Source organism: Castor canadensis, chromosome 15 (assembly GCF_047511655.1).
Source record: "Castor canadensis chromosome 15, mCasCan1.hap1v2, whole genome shotgun sequence".
NCBI classification, from domain to species: Eukaryota; Metazoa; Chordata; class Mammalia; order Rodentia; family Castoridae; genus Castor; species Castor canadensis.
In genome coordinates, this window is record NC_133400.1 from 29,553,773 (window position 1) to 29,568,551 (window position 14,779).

The following is a 14,779-nucleotide window of genomic DNA, read 5'->3' on the forward strand; positions in this document are numbered from 1 at the left end:
CTTGAGCTAAATCCCAGGGGTTAGAGTAGGTTGTTTGGGAAGGCAGGAGAGGAAAGGAAGAGCATGGGGTCTCTCCTAGGCTTAGTAGCATGGGGAGATGCTTTGCAAATGATAAGTTATTCTCTGATGCAGAAGGCATAGCCTTGCTCAGAACTCCAGAGCTCTCTCTTGTCACTATCTTTTGGTGGCTTGCCAAAGGCACCACACAGCCTGTTTACCCACCTTGGACACCTCCAGCATTTTGAAATTTGCTGGCCATGTGATCCAAGTGGCCAGACCCTTGCACCACTGCTGCAGAGTCCACCCTTGCTTTGGGCCTCATTAAAAACTATTAACCTACTGAGGAATTGATCAGTGATTCTGAGCAGCACTCCTAGATGTGGTAAATGCAGCCTCTCCTCCAAATTCCACAGAAACCTACCAAGGAGTGTGTCCTGAATTACTGGTAATGGTTTAAGGTGCAATAAATTGTCTAACCTTCCTCAGAGTGCCAGTCGTGTACAAATATAACCCTTGAAACCTCAGGAAGTTTACTTCCCACCCTCTACCATTGATGCTTGAGGCAAGGTGAGGATGGAGGACTGTTGATAAAATGGTGCTGGATTAAAGAGGGCATTGAATGCTGTGTTAAGACACTCAGCAGTGGGTCTCAAGGGAACCAGCCTCATGAGACCTGCTCTGTGCTAGGCAACATGCTTTTCTCTTCCCATCTCATACAATCCTTTGAACAATCCATTATTTTGATGACAGAACTGAGGCTCCAAATCCACCAATTAGATTAATAGCAAGACTGGAGGCAGTGCTGGTCTCAAGAGTAGGAATGTTTTCATGGTTGTGACCTGTGTAGTCATAAAGGGCTTTGTACTCTGAAGAGGCCTCCATTTGGTTTAGTACTCTTATGTCACCACCTGGAAATTCTCAATAATATTTGAAGAACGGGGCTCTCATTTTCACTTTGCACTGAATTCCACAAATCATGTAGCCAGTTCTTCCCAGGAGTGACTCTTTCTGGCGTGTGTACTGTGGTCAGGAGCATGGGGTATGGTTGCAATTAGACTTGTGAAAGAATCATGGTTCTACCAGTTTGGGACAACCACTTAATCTCTCTAAGTCTGTTTCTTAATCTGTGAAACTGAGCTTATTTTACCACTTGCATCATAGGATTCGTGTGTGCATTAAGTGAGGCAATGAGCAGAAAGAATTCAGAATTAATATGTTGGTCACTGTTGCTGATTTGGATCTTCTATGACCATGACTTTTTTTTAACAGCATATCCCCCCCCAGTATCTGCATGTCGTGGCTAAGGAATATTTCCATGACAAGCACTCCTTGACTGATATCCGAGATACCTTACTGGACTTACTTGGAGATGTGTTCTTTGTGGTTCCTGCACTGGTCACAGCTCAATATCATAGAGGTGAGTCTCTGAAGTGTGTCCTCCAAAGACTCAGCTCAGTGAGGCTGATGGCCCCAAGGGTCCATGTTGTCCACTGACAAGGATCCATGTTGTTACTTGGGGGGAGTAAACAAACTGTATCTCCCTTCCTTCCTTCCTTCCCTCTCTCCCTCCTTCCCTCCCTTCCTTCCCTCCTTCTTTTCTTTCCTCTTTCCCTCCCCAACACCCTATGTCCTTTACTTTTTTAAAAAACAAATACTTAGCAATGGCTTCCTTTGTGCCTGGCCCTACTGTATATCCTGAAGATATAACAGTGAACAAAGCAAAGATCTTGTGACCATTCTAGTGAGAGAGACTATAATAAAGAAACAAGCAAATACAGAATATGTCAGATCTTGGTAAGTACTAGTGAGTAAAAGCAGAGTAGGGGTTATCAGCGACATTACTGTGGCAGGTCACCATTGCATGAGGTCTATTAAGGTGACAGGTGAGATGAGGACTGAGAATTGACTATTGAATTTTGCAGTAGTTCTTCTTGACAAGAACTACTTTGAAGGAATTTATAGGGAGTAAAAGCCTCATTAAAATGGTTCAAGACAAAAATGGGAAATTGATCAGTGCAATCTGAATCTCAAAATATGCAGTAAATTCTAAAATTTATGTGGAAATTGTGGAAATGAAAGGCTTGCCAAAATAATCTTGAAAATGAGTAATAAAAATGGAGGATATGCAATTCACTTGATTTTTGGGACTTATCATTGAGATACAGTAATTAAGAAAGCCTGGTATTGGATGCACTATAGATAAACAGAACAATATAACAGAATGGAGAATCCAGAAAGTAGACCCTCTCTTGTACAGCTGAGAAGTGGAGCTGGAATAACTAGATACATACGTGAAAAAAAGTCAACCAAAACCACTAACTTATGCCATACACAAACATTAGTTTGAGATGAATTGTAGAACCAAATGTATAAGCTAAAATTACATTTACATAAAATGGGTTTTTTGCTTGTCAAAATATGCTTTTAATTATGTCAGCAAAAATGGGGGAGTAGAGAACTTAAAAAGCTCATTCCCCCACAAAAGTAGTGAATTAACAGACAAGGACTGTCAAGATCAATTTTATGAGAACCCTGGAAACAAATCAAGGGTTTGTAGCCAGTAGGTGAACATTTAATTAAGACACAGAACTCTAAGTCTCAGTAACAGAATTTTGTGGCATATTCCCTTACTCTTTAAGCTACCCAGTACCTTATTACTGGAAGGGAAAAATTGGATTTTATTCTCAAAGAATTTTGGTAGTTTGTTTGACTAGCTCAAAGTGAGCAGTTCTCTAAATAGCTTGCTCTTATTACACCCAAATCAGAACCCTATGAGGCAGTTACCTGGAATGTGTCATAGCATTTAAAGGTGCATTTCTTGTCATCAGAGGAAAAATGGTATCAGTTGGAGTGAACAATGAACACACTGAAAGCCTTTGGAGGAAAAGCTGGGTAACTAGAGACTTTGTGGGAGTAAATACTTTGAAAAGCTGTCAGATTCTCCTAAAGGTTTGGAAGGCTGTGTGCATGTCCATGCTTAGAAAAGGCCTTGGGAGGCCCTAAGTTCTCACAGCACAGCTAACCCTCAGGCTCTGCTCAAGCACAAAGTAAAGGCTAAGGCAGAACTGTAAACTATTTGATCAGGTATTAAAGAAGTCCTCCATCACTCTCTCTCTCTCTCTCTCTCTCTCTCTCTCTCTCTCACACACACACACACACACACACACACACACACACACACACAGCCTATAGGGGAGGGAAGGGGAATTCTTTGTTTGCTTGGTTTCAAGAATTTATGGAAATCTCAGATGACCTGTCAAGTCAGCTCACCACAAAGCTAACAGAAGACAGACTTCAGTGGTCATACAGGACCAATAATTCGGCCTTTATAAAATTAGTTCAGAATATCAATAAGCAAAATAACAACAGCACCCACAACAATAAAAACAAACCCCAGGGAGGGGATGGAACTTGATGTCTTTAGTTACCACATCATATATTAAAAACCTCCAGTTCCTGACAAAATTACAATAGACAAAGAAATAAGAAAGTATGTCCCATACACAAGAAAAAAGAAATTACTAGAAACTGTTATTGAGGAAGTCCAGACATTGGAATTATTGGGTGGACAAAGAGTTTAAATTAACAATTTTGAATATGTTCAAATAGCTAAAGGACACCCTGTACAAAAAGTTAAAGAAAACCATCAGAATAATTTATCACCAAATAGAGAATATAAATAAAGACACAGAATTTATCAAATTATGAAAATAAAAAAATACAAATTCTGGAGTGTGAAATTATAATAACTGAAACAAAAAATTTAGAATCACTATTAGATTTGAGCATACAGAAGCAAGAATAAGAAAACTTTTTTTTCTTTTTTTTTTCATTTTTCTTTTATTATTCATATGTGCATACAAGGCTTGGTTCATTTCTCCCCCCTGCCCCCACCCCCTCCCTTACCACCCACTCCCCCCCTCCCTCACCACCCCCAATACCCAGCAGAAACTATTTTGCCCTTATTTCTAATTTTGTTGTAGAGAGAGTATAAGCAATAATAGGAAGGAACAAGGGTTTTTGCTGGTTGAGATAAGGATAGCTATACAGGGCATTGACTCACCTTGATTTCCTGTGCATGGGTGTTACCTTCTAGATTAATTCTTTTTGATCTAACCTTTTCTCTAGTACCTGTTCCCCTTTTCCTATTGGCCTCAGTTGCTTTAAGGTATCTGCTTTAGTTTCTCTGCGTTAAGGGCAACAAATGCTAGCTAGTTTTTTTGGTGTCTTACCTATCCTCACCCCTTCCTTGTGTGCTCTCGCTTTTATAATGTGCTCATAGTCCAATCCCATTGTTGTGTTTGCCCTTGATCTAATGTCCACATATGAGGGAGAACATACGATTTTTGGTCTTTTGGGCCAGGCTAACCTCACTCAGAATGATGTTCTCCAATTCCATCCATTTACCAGTGAATGATAACATTTCGTTCTTCTTCATGGCTGCATAAAATTCCATTGTGTATAGATACCACATTTTCTTAATCCAATCATCAGTGGTGGGGCATCTTGGCTGTTTCCATAACTTGGCTATTGTGAATAGTGCCGCAATAAACATGGATGTGCAGGTGCCTCTGGAGTAACAGTCTTTTGGGTATATCCCCAAGAGTGGTATTGCTGGATCAAATGGTAGATCGATGTCCAGCTTTTTAAGTAGCCTCCAATTTTTTTTCCAGAGTGGTTGTACTAGTCTACATTCCCACCAACAGTGTAAGAGGGTTCCTTTTTCCCCGCATCCTCGCCAACACCTGTTGTTGGTGGTGTTGCTGATGATGGCTATTCTAACAGGGATGAGGTGGAATCTTAGCGTGGTTTTAATTTTCATTTCCTTTAAAGAATAAGAAAACTTGAAGGTAAGTCATTTGAGATTACTAAGTCTTGATATCATAAAGAAAAAAGAATGAAGAAAAATGAAAGATGCTAAGAATCCAGTGGAATACCATTGAGCACTCCAATATATGCATCATAGGAGCTCAAGGAGAGGGAAGAGAAAAAGGAGAAAAGGAATACAATGGTAAAAATATTCCAAATTTGATGAATTTCAAGATACCCCAAATAGGAAAACTCAAAGATTGTGCAGAGACACATCATAATCAATCAAAAGTCAAAGACAAAGAGAAATTCATAAATGCATTAAGAGAGCAGACACTTGTCAGGTGCAAAGTAATTTCAATAAGATTGACACCTGATTTCTCACCAGAAACAATGCAGGTCTGAAGGCTGTGGGATGACATATTGAAAGTCCTGAGACAAACAACAACAACAACAAAAAACCCCCCAAAACTCACAAAACAAATAAAAACCAACTGAAAAGCCTGCGATCCAAAAATTCTATATTTGGTAAAATTATCCTCACAAATGAAGGAAAATTATTACATTTCCAGTTAACCAAAGCTGAGTTTATAGATAGTAAACTGGCCCAACAAAGCTAGAAGGAGCCTTTCAAGGTGAAACAAAAAACAAACCCACAGGAAAGAGTCAAAACACCAATAAAAGTAACTTTACACAAATAAATGCAGAAGTCAGTATTAATGTATTTTTATAACTCTTCCTTTTTCCTATAATGATTTAAAATAAAACTGTGAAAGTCATTATAAATCTGTGTTGACACACAGTGTGTAAAGATATAATTTTATATGTATTTTAAATTAATGCATTTAATTGTACTAGGGCGCTACACCATGGTATTCCATACATTTATATATTATACATGGATCAATTAACTCCTTTATAACTCTCTTAAAGATGCAATTTTTGATGTTAATAACATAAAGAGGGGAAGGAAATACATAGGAGAACAGTTTTTGTATTCTATCAAAACTAATCTGATATTAACTTGAACTAGATCATTACAAATTAAGATGCTAATTATAATCTACTTAAGAAACAACAAAAAAGTTGTGATAGAAGAGGGGAATCAAAATGGTGCTCTAGAAAATCTCTAAAACAAAAGAAGGTAGTAATGGAGGAACCCCCCCCTGCAAAAAAAAAAAAAACCAACTGAAATAGTATAATTTATGTAGAAAACAAATAGCAAAATGGCAGAAATAAGTCTTTTCTTATTAATAAGCATATTAAATGTAAATGGATGAAACTCTCAAAAAGCAGAGGTTGCAGAAGGGATTAAAGAAAACCTGGTACACGCTATCTACAAAAGACTCACTTTAGAAACAGAGATCTAAATCCATTGAAATTGAAAGAATGGAAAAGATGTTCTGTGCAAACAGTAATCAAAAAAGGATTGGGTGGCTGCATAAATCAGAAAAAATAAATTTTAAGACAAACATTGTGGCAGGAGATAGAGGGACACTACAAAGGGATAAAAAGTTGGCACCACCAAGAAGATATCATAATTATAAACCCATATGTACCTTACAACAGAGCCACAGAGTATGTGAAACAAAAAGTGACAGCAAAAACTTGAAGGGAGCAATGGACAGTTCTATATTAATAGTTTGAGACTTCAGTACCTCATATTAGATGGCAGAACAGTTATGCAAAATATAAACAAGGAAGTAGAAGACTTGAATACTGCTATACTCAGAGGACCTAACAGACACATAAGGGCATTGCACTCACCACCACCAGATTCCATATTTATCTCAAGTGTACATGGAAGGCAGCCATGCTCACCACTATACCACCAACATATCAAGTGCATATGGAAAGTCTTCCAGAACAAACCATGTTTAGGCTACAGAACAAATCCCAATAAATTTAAAAGGATAGAAGTCATACAAAGTATCTTACCTGACCATGATGGAGTGAAATCAGATATCAATAACAAAAAGAAATCTGGAAAATTAAAAAATATATAGAAGTAAAACAAACTTTTTTTACATTTAAAACTTGTGGTAAAATATGTATGACAAAACATTTACTATTTAACTATTTTAAGTGTACTGTTCAGCAGAATTATGTTTACATTATTATATAGCCAGTCATCACAATGCACTTCCACAACCTTTTCATCATCCCAAACTGAAACTCTTCTGGTTAAAAATAACTTCCTTTCCCATTGCTGAACCTCTGGTACCAAGAGTCTACTTTCTGTCTTTATGAATTTGACTATTATAGTTACGCCATATAAATGGAACCATACGGTATTTGTCCTTTTGTATTTGGCTTATTTCACTTTAGCATAGTGCCTCAAGGTTCATTCCTGAAACTATGTTTCAGAATTGCATTCCTTTTTTTTAAATTTTATTATTCATATGTGCATACAAGGCTTGGGTCATTTCTCCCCCCTGCCCCCACCCCCTCCCTTACCACCCACTCTGCCCCCTCCCTCTCCCCCCCCACCCCCTCAATTCCCAGCAGAAACTATTTTGCTCTTATTTCTAATTTTGTTGTAGAGAGAGTATAAGCAATAATAGAAAGGAACAACGGTTTTTGCTGGTTGAGATAAGGATAGCTATACAGGGAGTTGACTCACATTAATTTCCTGTGCGTGTGTGTTACCTTCTAGGTTACAGAATTGCATTCCTTTTCGAAGATGAATAACATTGCAATGCATGTATAAACCGCGTCTGTCCATTCATTTGTCAAAGGACAGTTGGATCAATTCTACCTTATGGTTATTGTGAACAATGCTACTATGAACATGAGGTGTACAAATATCTGTTCAAGTCCCAGCTCTAAATTCTTTTAGGTGTATACCAGAGGTGGAATCTCTGGATCATATGGTTATTCTTTGTGTAATTTTTGAGGAATTGCCATATTATTTTTCCATAGTGATTATATCATTTTACATTCTCTCCAGCAATGCACAAGGGTGGTAACTTCTCCATATCTTTGTGAACATTAATTTTCTGCATTTTCTTTTTTAAAAATAGCTATCCTAATGATGTGAAGTGGCATACATTATAGTTTTGGTTTGCATTAGAGATGTTGGGTATCTTTTATGTGCTTTTTAGACACTTGCACATCTTTTTTGGAGAAATATATTTTGCAAGTGCTTTGTCAGTTTTTGAATTGTGATATTTTTTGTTGTTGAGTTTCAGAAATTCTTTACATATTATAGATATTAATTCCTTATGAAGTATGATTTGCAAGTATTTTCTCCCATTCTATGGCTTGCTTTCTCACTCTGTTGACAATGTGCAATATCTTTACAGTGGTTTTTAATTTTGGTGACATTTTCTTTTGAAGTTTTCTATTTTTTTCTTTTGTTAATTGTGTATTTTTTGTCATATCTGAGAAACTATTGTCAAATTCAAGGCAATGGAAATTTACTCCTATGTTGTCTTATAAGACATTTACAAATTTAGCTCTTCCATTTAGGTCTTTGATCCATTTTAACTTTCATACATGGAATGAGGGAAGCGTCCAATTTAATTCTTTTACTTGTGTTACTCACTAAAGTGACTATAATTTAAACAACAACAAGAACAAGAAGGAATGAAGAACACAAGTGTGTGTAAGTCATTTTGTTGCTGTAACAAAACCTGAAGAACTTATAAAAGGTTTATTTAGGCTCACAGTTTTGGAGCTTTCAGTTCATGATTGTTTGGCCTCTTGGTGGTACATCATGGCAGGAGTGAGTGGCAGAGAAAAATTATTCACATCATGACCAGGAGCCAGGAAAGAGAAAGAGAAAGGGGCTGGATCCCACTATCCTCTTCAATGACCTGAAGGCCTCTCAAGAAGCCCCACCTCTTAAATGTCCACCACCTCCCAAGAGCATCATGCTGGGGACCAAGACTTGAACACATGAACTCTTTGGGACATTAGCAGTTGTGAAGGATGTGGAGAAACTTGAACCATGGAACATAAAATGTTGCAGCCATTGTGGAAAACAGCATGGCTATTCCTGAAAAAATTAAACATGGAGTTATTCCATAACTGAGAAAATCCACCCTCTATAGATTTACACAGAGAACTGAAAACAGATGTTCAAACAAAAATTGTGCATGAATGTTTGTTCATAATATCCTCATTCATAATAGCCCCAAATGGTAACAACCTAAGTGTCATTAACTGAATAGATTAAAAATGTGGTATATACATGCAGTAGGTAATTATTTGGCCATAAAAATGAATGAAATATTGATGCATACTGCAACAGGGATGAGCTTGGAGAGCATTATGCCATACAGAAAAGGCCACATGTTGTATGATTATATTTATGTGAAAAATCCAAATCAAGCAAATCTATATGGACAGAAGAACTGTGTTTTCCAGGAGCTGAGGGGAAGGACAAATGTAATGACTGCTTAATGGACCTGGGATTTCTGTTTGGAATGACAAAATGTTCAACATCTAGATGGTGGTGATGGTCATACAGCATTCTGAAGGGACTCAAAACTTTTGAATTATATACTTTGAAATTGTTAAAGTGATAGATTTTTGTGCTGATTTTTTTCCCCTAAAAAATACTGCCAAAAAACGAAAAGACAAACCACAGACTGGAATAAAATATCCATAATACATAATCTGACAAAAATTCATATCCAGAATAGAAGAAGTCTTACAGCTCAATAACAAAAATAGTCCTTTACAATAATGGGTAAAAGATTTGGAAAGAAGATATGTGAAATTCTCAAAGCGCATGAAAAAGTGTTCAACATTGTTAGTCACTGGGAAATGCAAAAGAAGCCCAAAATGAAGTAACAATTTACATCTACTCAAGTGGCTAAAATTACAAACACAAACTATACCAAGAAGTCTTGCTAAGGATATGGAATGTTCAGAATTCTCAGATAATTATCGTAGAAAATATAATAGTACAACCATCCCAGAAAACTGTCAATTACTTATATAACAAAACACACCTATTCTATCATCCAGCCATTCTGTTCTTGGGTATTCACTGTAGAGAGGTGAAAGTACACAAGCATGCAAAGTACTTGTGCATACATGTTCATGGCTTCTTTATCCCTAAGAACTGGAAACTGGGAACAACCCAAATGTCTATCATCAGATGAATAGATAAACAAGTTGTGGTACATTCATACAATAGTATAGTAATCAATGATAAAAAGTAATCAACTATTGATACACACAGTGACATGCATGAATCTCAAAATCATGCTGAGCAAAAGAAGTCACAAGAATACACAGTAGAGTATATGTTGCATTACTCCCTTGAATGTCAGAGTTCAAGAACAGGTGAAATTAATCTATGGTATAGGAATAGGAACACGGGCTGTCTTTTGGGTAAGTGATTGCAAGGGACCTTTCTGGGATGATGGAAAAGTTTTATGTTCTGACTGAAGTGGTGGTCACATGATTATGTGTGTATTTGTAAGAACTTATCAAATTCTATGCTTAAAAGCTGTGTTTTTTATTGTCCAAAAAAGATACTTTGAGAAAGAGAGAGAGGAAGTAGATACAAGAAGTTTAAGGCAACTGTGTTGTGGTGTGTTGCTGGAAGAGATGCAGAGAAACAAACCAGTAACTAAAGAAGAAATTGAAACCAAGTGTCTGTGTGTGTGCTCATATGAGTGAGTGTTTGTGTTTCTGCTCACGCATGAGTGTCCATGTGTGCATGTGTGCAAATCCACCTGTGCTAAAACTTACAGAGCTTTAAAGATCGTTGGTAGAAGAAAGCTGAAGGAATGTGGGGTATACTTGTGTGGATTGTTCGGAAGCAGATAATTACCCTTATTTTGTTTGTCTCCAGACATTTGAACCAGGATCAATGAGAGGAAGTCACAAGGTAGATCTTGACTCAGTATGAAGGTCTTTTTTGAGGAGCAAAACTATTACCTTTCCTGGGTGCACTGAAGGGTTGTAAGGTCTTTGTTACTAGGGTCATGAAGACTGCTATAGCAGGTAATTCCAACCTCGGATGAGGAAGGGAGCTTCCTGTTTCTGCACTGTCTCATACATAGATCTTTAAATCTAGGATTTGATAGGTCAATACCTTGTTTTACCTGCATGCACACCCACCTGAACTTTCCTAATTTTTTGTCAGATGCTGGTGCACCTGTCTACTTCTATGAGTTTCAGCATCGGCCCCAGTGCTTTGAACACTCAAGGCCAGCATTTGTCAGAGCTGACCACACTGATGAAGTTCGTTTTGTCTTTGGAGGTGCCTTCCTGAAGGGTGACATCGTCATGTTTGGTAAGGACCTGGCCATGGGCTGCTGTTTTTGCAGGGACATGGGATGTAGGGTAAGGTGGGGAGAAGAATTGACTCCTCACTGCTAACATACAGCTCTCACTATCTCTGGAGGACTGGTGGGTTAGTATTTAACCACTCTGTGGTTTACAGACAGATAGAATCTTCCTCTGGAAAATGTCCCACTTGGAGTTTTAGAAACCAAGATAGAAAAGAGCTGTCAACATTTGTTCCACGAGCGTTTTACTTTTTTCTAAAGTCTGTAGAGATGGGCACTTTGCAACATTCAGCAATTTAAGTTTTTGAAAAAAATTAGAATAATTTTCTTCCTTGTCCTTCCAAGAACTCTCTTGAGACTACACCCAAGGCTTTAAAAGGCAGAACTCATTTAAAAAAAATTCTAACTCCACATGTCTGTATCTAGATGAGTTTGTGAACCAGTGATAGTAGCTTTTGTATTCCTGTATTTATGACATACTCAGTGCCTAAAGTAACAAACCTATCAGATGAGGTTGTCAATAGAAAAACTCATAGGAAAATTACATGCAGGAATGATCACTAAAATATTTACTTAAAAACATTACATTGTAGGCTTTCAAACAATTCACGCTGGTTTCTTGACAATGAGGATAGAACCTGCCATATAAAGCATGTTTGTGGCCTGTGGTTTATTCATTATTTTATTTATTCACCCTCATTTTACAACACAGTTAGTGATAGAACTACCTCCTAGTTTTTCTGGAAACACAGATGACTTTTGTTTCTTTTGGAGGTACTCAGGACCTCACATTCACTAGGCAAGTGCTCTACCACTTGAGCCAAACCCCCAGCCCTAAAAATGGCTTTTAAGCATAAATAAGAAAATCCACTTATTTTCACTCCCAACAAGAGAATTGTAGACTATCCTTAGCTGCTAAATCACTTTTCATCAATCAAGGTGGGGAAGAACAATATATTTTAAGTAATGTATTCTACCAGGTGTAGGAAACAGATGGTTTCATACATTAATAGAAAACTCTATTAATATTTAAGATGCATGTAGTCTTTAGCCTGGCAGTTGTTCTAGGAATTTTTTTTGTGTAATGATTCTTCTACACGAACAAAAATATATGTGCACACTAAAGCATGGCTTTATCCATCAAAAGACTGGAAATGATGTGAAGATCCATAGGTAGAATATTGAATGCATTTAATATACATTTAAATATAATTGCATACAAATATATTTAAATTTATGTACTATATATTTATAGAACAACAAATGGCAGCTTTTTAGATGGCTATGTATAACTGTATCCTAGATACAAATTCAGTTAAAAAGGACAAGATGCAGAACCTGTGCCTGATATACCACCAAATGTGTAGAAAGGTGTTCACTCATACCTGTGCACATGTAGAGCCTGTCTTTGGCCAGGGGATTAACAAGTTGGTAGCAATGGTTGCCTCTGAGTCTGGTTACTGAGGATCTGGAGGGAAGAAATGGGAGTGAAACTTACTTTGATTAAACATTTCTCTTTCAACATTTTTGGATTTTGTACTTTAATCAGGTATTACCTTTTCAAGAAAAATGCTATGGTCAGCCCTCCACATCTGTGGTTCAACCAACGGCAGGTTGAAAACATTGGAGAAAAATTGCCTATGTACTGAACATGTACAGACCTTTTCTTGTTATTATTTCCTAAACAATACAGCATAACAACTATTTGCATTGCATTAGGTGTTATCAGCACTCTAGAGATGACTCAAAGTATGAATGAGGATGTGCACAGGTTATGTGCACAAATGGCACTGTTTTCCATAAGGAACGTGAGCATCCTTGGATTTAGTATCTGTGGGGATGTCCTGGAACCCTAGGGATACAAGGGCCGACTGTAATTAACTGTGTGTGTGTGTGTGTGTGTGTGTGTGTGTGTGTGTGTGAGAGAGAGAGAGAGAGAGAGAGAGAGAGAGAGGTGTTTTTGTCTTTAAGGACACTGCAGTCTCATGGGAATGTCTGAAAGGACAGGGCTAGAGAGGGAAGAAAGGTGTGTGCTCAGCCTCTGCCATTTGGAAACTACGATTCCTTGGGCAAATCACAGTTGCTCAGAGCCTCAGTATCTGCACATACAAAATAGGTGTGGTAACTTGGTAAGCTTGTAAGGATTCCACAGGAGGAGCCTATGAATCAGATCCATCAAACGGAGGAACCATGGATTTCTGGTAAATCCTTGTGAGCAGCTGGATTTGTGCTTGTTTTCTGCAGAAGGAGCCACAGAGGAGGAGAAACTGCTGAGCAGAAGGATAATGAGATACTGGGCTAACTTTGCTCGGAGTGGGTAAGTGAACTTCCTGGTCTCCCTACACCAGGTATTTGAGGATGAAAATCTCACCCCCATCTGCCCTCACTTCCAGGAATCCTAATGGAGATGGCCTGCCTCTGTGGCCTGTCTACGATCAGATGGAGCAGTACTTAATGCTGAATTTGAACGTGAGCCAGGGAAAGAAACTGAAAGAACAGAGGGTGGAGTTTTGGACCAATGCCATCTCCCTGATCATGTCTGCTTCTGAAGCTCTGCCCAGTCCTCCTGCCTCCTTAATCCTCTTTTCTCTGTCCTTGTCTTTTTTTCTCTTTTGCTCCTCAGAAGTCATTGTGTGATTTTGATTTTCCTCCTCCTCCTTTAAGTTTCTCCCCCAGTCATTGGCTTCATTCTCAGTTGAGCTGCTTTTGGTGGGGATCTTTGTGGAATAAGCTGCGTTAGCTGTTTTATGGACTTAGGGATGATCATTATAAAATTCTTTTCAACATCAATAACTGCAATTATCTTGGAAGGCAACAAGATTTCCTCAGTATGTCTGGAGGAGTGCTGGCTTGTTGATTGTTATAATCATGATTGTGTTATTCATATGAAATAAAATCAGAATGCAAACTATACACAGAGAACAGAATTTAATGTGATGATAACTCCCCTCTGGCCCTCATCATCTGAGATAAAGGGGACATTATATTCTGTTAGAGAAAGTGTGTGTTACCCATAATGTGAGCCCTGACCTCAATCCAGGGGACCTTTAGCCATAAGCCAAGTATGGACGTCCTGGACAACTCTGAGCTAAATCTCTTTTTTGATTCAGGGGTGTGTGTGTGTGTGTGTGTGTGTGTGCATGCACGCACATTCTGGAGAGCATCATTCTCAGCAGTGGAAACCAAACATCATTCAAGGCCAAGGACCTAGAAGTTGAAAACTGGGCAGCAAGGGTGAGATCAGAGACACTAGGAGAAAAAATGCTTCTCTGATGTGGTTAAGACTAACCCACCATTCATTAAATCTGCACTGAGTGCCTCACATGGGCCAGACCCCACTGGGAATGCAGCCGTGAACAAAAATATGTCTCTACCAAATAGTGAGCAAACAGACATTAGGCAAACATTCAAGCATGTGAATGTCTTATGATGTAAGTGGTTAAGGGCTACTCGGGGACAGCAAGGTATTTTAAGATAGGATAGGAGAGGGAACATCATTTAGATTGAAGTTGCAAGATGGTTTCTCTGGAGAAATAGCATCCATATTAAGAAAGGGTGCATTAAAGTCAGCCACATGAAGGGTCTGCAGAATATTTTATGTACCATAATTCAAAGGACATACTCTTGCTTTTTGTATCCCCATATGCATATTATATACATGTATGTCACCAGGGTAACTCGTTTTTCATTGTGATTACTTCCTGGGTACACAGAATAGG

The 14,779-nt window shown here is 38.1% G+C and overlaps 1 protein-coding gene across 2 annotated transcripts in view; it reads left to right on the top strand.

Moving 5' to 3' along the window:
* The window catches only part of Ces5a (carboxylesterase 5A), an 83,141-nt gene extending 69,170 nt beyond the window's left edge, over positions 1-13,971 (top strand). For both annotated transcript variants that reach the window (XM_074055371.1, XM_074055372.1), the window contains 4 exons: positions 1,270-1,417; positions 10,916-11,065; positions 13,305-13,377; positions 13,454-13,971. In XM_074055371.1, coding sequence (XP_073911472.1) covers positions 1,270-1,417; positions 10,916-11,065; positions 13,305-13,377; positions 13,454-13,697 — 615 coding nt within the window. In that variant the 3' untranslated portion in view covers positions 13,698-13,971. The remainder of the gene's footprint in view (positions 1-1,269; positions 1,418-10,915; positions 11,066-13,304; positions 13,378-13,453) is intronic.
* Positions 13,972-14,779: the final 808 nt, after the last annotated feature.